General features: G+C 36.1%; 1 protein-coding gene across 1 annotated transcript in view; it reads right to left on the bottom strand.

The window, feature by feature from the left end:
* Positions 1–1,590: 1,590 nt before the first annotated feature.
* Positions 1,591–9,587, bottom strand: part of AKAP11 (A kinase (PRKA) anchor protein 11) — a 31,417-nt gene continuing 23,420 nt past the window's right edge. The window contains exons 9-11 of the mRNA XM_010192274.1: positions 9,342–9,388; positions 6,835–6,995; positions 1,591–1,737 (exon numbers count right to left, since the gene is read on the bottom strand). Of these exons, the coding sequence (XP_010190576.1) occupies positions 1,591–1,737; positions 6,835–6,995; positions 9,342–9,388 (355 nt within the window). The remainder of the gene's footprint in view (positions 1,738–6,834; positions 6,996–9,341; positions 9,389–9,587) is intronic.

Raw genomic sequence — 9,587 nt, 5'->3', positions numbered from 1 at the left:
CCTTAACTCTGTGAGAAAGGTGAACTCTGTGAGATCCAAGGCAGAAATCCAGAAGACAAACGAGTACTAAAACAAACCAAGTCTCTGTAAAAAGACCAGTGGAGTGGCTTTCTGAAACAAAAGCATTGCAAGGAGAGTGCTCTTGAGTCTACCAGTGTGACACCTCATAGCAATTTAGGAGGCAAGCGAAATCAGAATTGTACACATCCCAATAAAATTCGTTCATATCTCTAGAGAGCTTGTCTCCTCTTGTTTGGGATCAGAAACTTGTGCATCACATCAACAGTACATTATTTTTTGAAAAAAACAAAACAAAACACAACTATTAAGATTCTTTTGTTCACCCAGAATAAGCAAGACTCCATGAGTCTCTTGCAAGTGATAAGAGTTTCAAGGTGGCAACCTTGTAATTACCAGCACATGCCTTTTTGTCTCAAAGCATATCTAAAAAACCAAAACCCAAAAAGCACTTTCAAACCACAGAGTATGTGGAGGTCCAGATTTCCCTTCAGACAGAAAGGCAAGTCAGCAGCAATGGTGAGAAACCTGACTACACTGCAAAAAAGACTTGATTAGAGCTGCTTTTAAAAAAAATTCAGTGAAGATCATTAAAAAAAAATAAGAAATCAATTTGCAAGAAATTTCCCCTTTATGTTTTAATTAACTTTCTTTGTTAAATGCTTAAGTGCTCACTGAGTAACAAAATTCTCTTTATTACTGAAAAGAAAGTTCATATATGAAGGCTAAAAAGTAAAGAATTAGAGTCGTCAAAAAGACAGCCAAAATCCTCAGGGGAAGAAGTTTCTACCTGCTACTTTTGACACCTCTATGTGAGAGACTAACACAGAAATCCTTCGACACGTAATTCACGTCATAGAAGTATTTGCATACAAAAACCTCCAGTATGAAGTTTCAGGAAACCTTGCTGAAGAAGTATGTGTGAAATTATGCTCAGCTCCCCACTCTGTCCTTCTACCAGAAGCTGCCAGCTTTACAGCAGTCAATAAAAGGGAACATGAAGTTAAAATTGATAAAAGTGGCTACAAAACCAGACTGTATTAAGGGGCTGCTTGGGCAGGTCACAGTTTTCTCCCTGGCAATGGTGCCCATGGGCATGTAATACCCGGCCAATGTCAGTAATTTTTTTCTATCACCTGCAGCAAGGTATTCCAGAACAGATTTCTGCACAACATCAGTGCTCATTGTCCCACTGTGAATATAACAAACATACAAGTGGGAAAAAGAGCTATCGTGGCACAGCAGGGATCCTGAATATTATGCCTAAGGCTGCCTCCTCTGAACTACTATCATAGACAAGGGATTTATTTTCATAAGTATTTCCATGGTCTGAACACAGCAGTAAATACAGGTAATGCATGAGTGGAAAATACCGATTATGGACTGAATAAACATACCATGTGCACAGTATCACAAAGCACAGCACAGCTATTTTGACTTTCACCTCAAAGTCTTTTAAATGCTGACAATTACTTGAACATTCATTAGTTGAATTTTACTTTACATATCCGTGTTCTTCCCGTCTCCTTTAAAAAGAGGAATGAAGTGAAGAGTGTTGCATCTTTGGGCTTTTCAGACATTTTCTAGAAGCCAACCTACGAAAGACTTATTTAGAGCTTGCTCTCCATCAGACGCCTTCTCTATCATTTCACAATATTTCAGCACTGCTTGCAAGAGATCTCCAACTTTCCAATCTCTTTCTCGCAGCCTTCTGGAAAGCTGAAGGGGAGACAGGAGAGCATAAAACAAAATATTTTGACCGGCACATCCTGATGAACAGTTACAGAAGTTATTTTTGAAACATTAGCTCATAAGAGATCAGTTGTAATGAGTTAATCGTTATTCCCACATCTATAAAAACAAAAACTTCCGCAAGAATCAGGCACTTTTCTTTAGGGCCGTTTTCACAGAGTTTTCTTCTGGAGGGAGTGACGTTTTCAAATGATGTGGTGCCACAGGTATGAGAGCTGTGGTTCGTCAAGACTACAGAAAACAGGAAATTCTCAACATAAGATGAACACATTTGCCACCCCTCCCATGCCAATAACGCACATAGAAAAAGACAAAACTCAGTCTTAATAAAAGGATGTGGATTTTCCTTTAACAACATATAGTGTGGTTTGGGTGGCACAGATGCTACCCTCAATGAAAACAGTGTCTTCAGAGTTGGGAAATTATAACATCTTGGGGAAGAGGAAAAGGTGAGGGTTAAGTTAAACTACTACTTGGGAGCAGAGATTGGTGTAGCTGAAAACATTTCTTTTACCCCCAGGAGTCCAAGCAAAAATCTTCCTTTGCTTATGTGCCAAGCTCAGCTGTATATGAAGAAAGCCTGCTCTAATCAAGCTTAAATTTGTGCATTTGTCCAGGAGTTTAAAAAATCTTTTAGTAAAAACCCCACAACACTCACACAAACTGATTTTCTTCTCTGTAGTTTTCTGGACAACTGTCAATGCTGCATTCACTAAAGACAATTTAGACACTTGCACAACTTATTCTTTGGAATTGTAAGATTTTATTACCTTTTATAGTCCTTACCATGATATTCTATAAATTAAGTTTTAAAAAAGAGTCATAAACAGTATTTAGTGACATAGCTTTCACAGCTACAAAATTAAAACTTCACGTTTCTCCTAGGAGACCTATCAGATTGAAATTCAAAATTCTATTAAAAAAATTAAAAGTAAGACAATTTCTTTCTGCTTCTTCACCAAGGTGATGTTCCAACTGCCACAAGATAGGAGGAATGTGGGCATAAAAACCATGTAAAAAACAATTAACTTCTTGAGAAAACAACTTGAATGAGCAAAGAAGATCCTCTCTAATTTTGAGTACAATGTGTCCTGAACACTGAAACGTTTTTTCAGTAAAAAAACAAACAACATATTTTCTACATCAAAGCAAAATTAAATCTGTGGTTATTTCTGTGAATTAGGTGCAATTTTAAAAATGGAAAAAAGGAAGCAAGAGTTTTATAGTCTACAACAGGCAACTTTGTAAATTGTGTTTGTTGGTTTAGAAAAGAATGGTCATTTTTCTTATACCAGAGGAAAGTCTGGCTAATGTCCAATGACCTACCTCAGCAAATACAGTCTAAAATTTCTCTCTGAAGAGGATACCACCATGGTAAGATGACAGATTTGGCACCTGGCTTCACTAATCTTTCTATTTTAATTTAGAGCTCAAAGTTCAGTCCCATTATTTCTTTAGCCAACCGATCTGTTTCTTACTGTCAGACAAGCAAAATATTGAAGTTTAATCAAAACAGACACCAGGAATCCTAAAACAGCTAGATAAGGTCTGCTTAAAAAAGGAACATATATTTTTTTTTAATCCAGGCACTTGCATATCCGCGTCGTCAGGCTTCTCAAAAAAGTCAAGAACTATCTAGTCTAATTTATTGGCTTCTTGTTCTAGCTCCTAACAAATGTTTTTTGTTTCATACATAGGTATTCCATTTCTTCCTGCCTTGCTGACCATAACGTGTATCCTTAAGTAAGTGCTGCAGCAAGTAACACCTTGCTGACACAGGCCAGAAATATTGTCATCTTTTACACAGCCACATCACACCAGTGGCTCATCACCCCACTCTGGTCAGCTAACACAAGCCTTTCCTTCCTTCCAGAACCCAAAAACTGCCTATCATGAAAACTGCTGTTTCCAATGTGATCTAAAGCTCACGTTCATTTCCCATGTAACCGAAGTACCTACGAGATGATCAAAACTGGTGAGAGATCGGTACATAGAGGTCGGTTTAGTTTTCTGCTGGGCTGCAGTGCCCTCTGGAGGTGCGTGTCTAGCTTTACTAGTGAATTGACAGATCCGAGAATGACGTCCATTTAAGACCCCCAGTTTGGGTCAGAGATCACCAGGACCAGACTGGAAATAACTGCAAGACTTCTGATTTTGTCCTTCTAAATAGATTACTTTTATTAAAAGTCCTGAAAGAACAGTTTATTTTCAAAAGGACCTTAATACATTTACAACCATCCTTTCAGAAAGATTTCATTCTCTGAATTTATAATCTGAACATTTTTGAAATGTATTTTAACTTCAGAAACTAATCAAGCGGTACTTGTATGCATCCTAATCTTTCCTGTACAAGATTATTCAATCAGAGATGGTGCTCTGAAAATCCTGTACTTCCCTTTGAACTCTAAGAAACGGTGAGAGTCAGACTGACACAACAAGTGAATTTCTGGGATCTGGCAATTCAGTTTAGATACAAACAGCAAAAAAAGGACAAGAGCACAAGTCTGTAGCAAGATAATGTTATTGCAGTTACATTATTGCAGTATATTGCAGTTATGCACTGCAATTGGGAAATGGGGTGGGATAAAAACCAGGTAATCCCTCCCTGCCTCCAGCGGGCCAAACAGGATTTCAATTCATTTTAACATAACTGCATTTGGAGAACTGAAAATTAATCTATAAAACTAAGTCAATTAATTAACTATTTTAATATTTTCAGGACTGTATGACTACTGCATGCCCAAAGGTCTTAAGTTTTATCTTTAGGTGTCAACTCAGTATCAATTTATGACTGAAGTGTCAAGTAGAAAAATATTACAATTTCTTAGGAGACCTATACAATAAACACGCTATTTTCCAAACTGCTTTTCTCAGCATATTCTCTTATTAGGGTAGCTGGAGTGGTGTTTAGATACACAGCCAGCTAGTATCTTTCCTATGTGTCTTCAGGCACTGGCTCAAATAGTAGCATCACAACTTTGAAATCTATTAAGTGAGAGTGGGCACAAGAATGAGAGACTCAAGGAAGTTAAAAAAAAAAAAGACAACTGCTATCTATTTTTTGTCTTACACGTTATGTTGCAGTGTAAGATACAGGCGTGTGAGTCTCATACGCAGAATAAGGAGATTACCATTAACATCTGTGGATGCTACCACTATTTTGCCAGGGTATTTGCAACAGTGCACTTCATATACAAGCATGAAATAGATGGATAGATCTTGAAAAGATGGCAGAAACAACTCATGAGGCAGAATGACTGTAGTCCCCAAACTCAACTCATTCACATCGAAAGAACTTCAGAGAATGCTAGGGCAGGCATGTGAGAACAGAAACAGTGAAGTGTGTTCTTCTTCATGTTTAGACACTTATAACAGGGAAGGAACATAGGAATATAAGGATTAAACCCAACAGAAATGGAGAAAAACTATTTTCAAACTGCCTTTTAGTCAGCATGAAGTTAGCCTTTTAGAAAGCATGAAGCCCACTCCAAGTGTCAGAATTAATGTAGAACAAACATATTTCTGAAATAATTCTAAACCAAACATACCAACCTCCAAAAGAAGCACAGGGGATATATTTCAACTTGCCCAAAAAAACATTTCCCAAATTTCTGGGTTATTTTAAATAAGAATGCAACACTTTCTACTTTCGAGATCTAATACATATATCACAGTTTCATGGGCAAAAGAAAAACAGAACTAGCATTCTTTGACTGGGCCAGAAAGGGAGAAGCTACTCTTCGGAAAATTCAGTCCAGGTACAATTTGGAGTGACCTCTGGGTATCTCTCACACTTCTAATACAAGTCTACAGGAACTAAGCAGCATAGGTGCAGAGATTTATCTAAGTTTGGGGGTCTGTTTAGTCATACTGACCCCTGCTTCCTGGTCACTTCCCTTTTCTCTTGAAATTATTATTTCAGCTTTGGAAAGCACCAAGTTGAAGACTCAATACTAAATTTTGGAACCGAGACCAAGCTTTTCCTCCCTTAATATACTGATGTGTGAGGTAAGTTGGTTTTGCCAAGATCTTAATTATTAAGAACATACTCATGGCATCATGTTAATGGTTGTTCACATGTTACCAGGTCACAAAATAAAAACTTTTGATAAGTTATAATTTCTATCAACATCATCATTAGAGACCATGCCTATGTATCTGCTAAGATAGCCTCTCAGTAGCCAGGTAATCCTAAAATAATTCTGTGGACAAAGATTAAGAAAAATAGGTCAAACGTAATAAAAGCCAGATTATCGTGTGCAGCTTGGTGTACAGCCACAAAGGAATGATTTTATAGGAACATAAAAACTCTATAATAACTCTCTATATTTTTATATACACTACATAAACTCTTTGTTCTCTATAAAATAGAGAAAAACTCTGGTCAATACTCATACCAAGATTTTGGCCCTTCCCTAAGAGGCACAAATGGCAAAAACCTAATTCTTTAAATTTCTGCTTCCTCTTTGGTCACATACTAAATTCAATCTATAAAACTAAAATAAAGGCATCTAAAAATGACACAGTCTTATTGAGCCTTCTTTTTTAATAGTTTTGATTGCAGTTTCTTCCAGAATAAAAACATACTTAATATTTAATTAGAACCTAAACTTCATTCTAGTAAGAAAAATGTGTATTTGCTAGCAAAAAAAACCTGAGGCAGATCATCAGAATATTAAGTTCAAAATTAATTTGCACGAGCAAGTTCTCAGAAAGAATCAATTTGTAGACAATTAATAGCTAAGTAAAAAATGCTTGAAGAAATCTATTTTTCGCTAAACAAAAATGCTGTAATTGTATCTTCGTTGGAGTTAAACAAGGAAAACAACTTGTGAAAGAAGTTAACTCAGCTTTGATTAATATTGTTTTATTTATGGTACATGCACAGGCTAAACAGCCTGTTCCACTTTCACCTCTCAGGATTTAAATAATGATTTTCCTCAACAGCAAATACCTCATTATTATTCAGTGGCAAATAAAGTTGTAGCAGCTGGTCTATCACAGCAAATGGAAATCGAGCAAATCCTTCTCCTTCCCCATCACCCAGCAAACCCAAGTACTTACAAAGACAAATTCCCTTGTAGCAGTGTCATGAAAGTGAAGATCAGACATCTCTGTTTCAGAAGCTGCCAGCCACTGGAGTGCTGCTCTGAGTTGGGGGTCCACTAGATTTGGTTCCAGATCAATATTCAGTATAAATAAAGTCTTTCTTATTTGCTCCAAACCTAATATTAAAAATAAAATAATTAAATCCATAGCTTCAAATTGTTTCAAAAAAGTCTGTGCAGTTCACTGTTTAGACCACATTACCTTAAAAATCTGAATTTAGTACAGACAGTTATGACAGAAAAAGATCATGCTGGTCTGAAGTATTTCTGCATTTTCACATAAAGAAGTACTGTTTATCCCATTTACAATTGTATGTAAACACAGCTGAGTATTAAAAGACATCCAAGCTTTAATCTGTATTTCACATGACAAGGATTTTAACACAGCTCTTCATAAACTGTTTGAACAGCAATGGCTCTCACCTTGTCCAGTCATTTCCAACTGCTATGCTTTGCTATGCCTTCATCTACTACATTTTTTAGAAATGTGTATTTCAGAACTCTTTCCTATACAAACTGATCAAGACTACCTCTGAGTTTTTCCGAGACCCATCCAATTTTTCACCACTTCCTTTCACAGCATGAGTTCCAAAAATTAACACAGTACTGAAAGAACACTTGCATTAGTAACACAGAGAAACTACAGTATTGTCATCTTCAGCTCCCACTCCGAATTTCTATATCCAGCTCTCATAGTAATCCTTTGTCACACTCTCAGAACCAACTAAGCATATCTGTAGTGCTCTCCAAGGTGTTCTTGAAGCCTCTACTTTCAGACTACTGCACTTAACTCTCTAGAAACAAGGAATATATTTGCAATAAAATATGCATTCATATGCAGTTTATCTCAATCTCACTAGTCTTCTAATCAAGTTTATGAAAACTGAGGTACATAAGGTATTCACATTCCTAACTGGCAAAGTTAAGCAAGACAAAACAGATTCTCCCAGGAGGACAAAGAGAGAGAAAATTAACAAGTTGGATTGCCATTAAACATGGTTTTGGTAGATAACAAAGTATTTGTCTAAGAGCCTCAAAATCTACTATCTTTATAGAAGAAAAAGCCAATCAGAAAAAAATATGACACTTAGCGAATGGAAAGCATTGTGGTAATGTGTCACTGAGAAATTTTGATATATTTTTAATTGTATAAAATAGATGTACATTTGGTAATAACAAGGCTTTGTTGCAAATTCTTTAGTGAAGAAAACGAGACCTTTCTAGGTATGAACAGGACTGCCAAACGCACAAGATCAGGTACAAAGGTTTTCTACCCGTAATACTATTTAAATAGCACCACAAGGAGGGTAACAGAGAGTCTTTTAAAACAATAGTGAGGTGGTGAAAAAATTGAAGTGGAAAAATGTCACTAGAAAATCCTTAGTATAGTATAAAGCAGTCTGTTGCACTCCAGGAGTCACCTAAACTGCATAAGGTAGTAAGATTAAGCACTATTAAAATAGAGCAATTTAAATATTTGAGATGCTATTTAGAGTCGAGACCAAAAGAAAGCAATGGTAAATTGATAACCATGATGAAACCTACAGTGCAGAAGATATCTTAATTACAACTCTTCTCTGAGGAAAAAATATTCAATAATTTTGTTTAACTTTATTTCCTTATAATCTTACAGTTAGATTTTATTTTAAAAAAATTAAGGAGGTGTGATCCATTTCCATATATTTTTCCAGGAGTTAAATACATCAATAAATAACCACACATCCTTCTGCTTACATCAAGACCATTTGAAAATGTGCAACACGGCTGAATAACCTCTGCAAGCAGGCAGCAGAGGTTTCTTGAAATGCTTACTTCTTCAGAATATACCCAACACAAAGAAAGGCTCTGTTACAACTTGCTTTAACATCAGCTCATCTTTAAATCAGCCTCATACACTGTGTATTCAGGCAGTTCTCATTTGAGTTAACAACCTTTGGCACTTCAGACTGGAACCAGTGCAGAGATCTTCTACGAACCAGAAAGCTGTAACAAGATTATGAATAGACTGTGGTTTATATTTCACTGATTTCTTTCATTGTTTCTCATGACTCCTCTTCCAAAGTTAATAGGGTCAGTTTGAATAACTTCTTCAGTATTATCTTGAGCATAGCCATGCAGGTGAGTTGCCACGGATTCTTATCAAATATTTTATAAAGAAGTTATTCTATGAATATAAATTTATACTTTCAACAAGCTCATCAGATTTCACTTCCTTATGTTATTAAGTACATGTGTAAGCATCAGAGACCAGCATTTCCCAAAGGCTGTAAATTTCAGTGCATTCAGAGATGCATGTAGGGTATGAAACTAAGAATATATTCTGACACTTGACTAGCATACACTATGATGAATACAGTAATAGGGTTGTCACCTTGTTTTGCAGACTACAGAAACAAAGAATTAAAGTCATTCCTGCCGAGTGCACAGGTCAAAACCAGCAGTATATGCTGGAACTGACATTACCTTCTACAGCACCCTTGGAGTCTTCATCTTTATCTTCTGTTCCATCACTGAATTTTAAAAATATAACAAAAATATTAATACAATTCAAAATATGCACAATAAATGTAGTCAATTATAAGACTGTAATGCAAGTTAAAGGACAGGAAGATCATAAAATAATTAAGAAGTGATCATGAAAAGAAGCTTTGCTTCACACACCATTTCATGTTGGAAACAGATTTATTTTATCATCAACTTCGCAAGATT

The sequence above is a fragment of the Mesitornis unicolor genome, unplaced genomic scaffold (assembly GCF_000695765.1).
Source record: "Mesitornis unicolor isolate BGI_N332 unplaced genomic scaffold, ASM69576v1 scaffold5659, whole genome shotgun sequence".
In the NCBI taxonomy this organism is placed as follows: Eukaryota; Metazoa; Chordata; class Aves; order Mesitornithiformes; family Mesitornithidae; genus Mesitornis; species Mesitornis unicolor.
The sequence above is the reverse complement of the archived record's forward strand: the minus strand, read 5'-3'. Positions and strand labels throughout refer to the sequence as shown.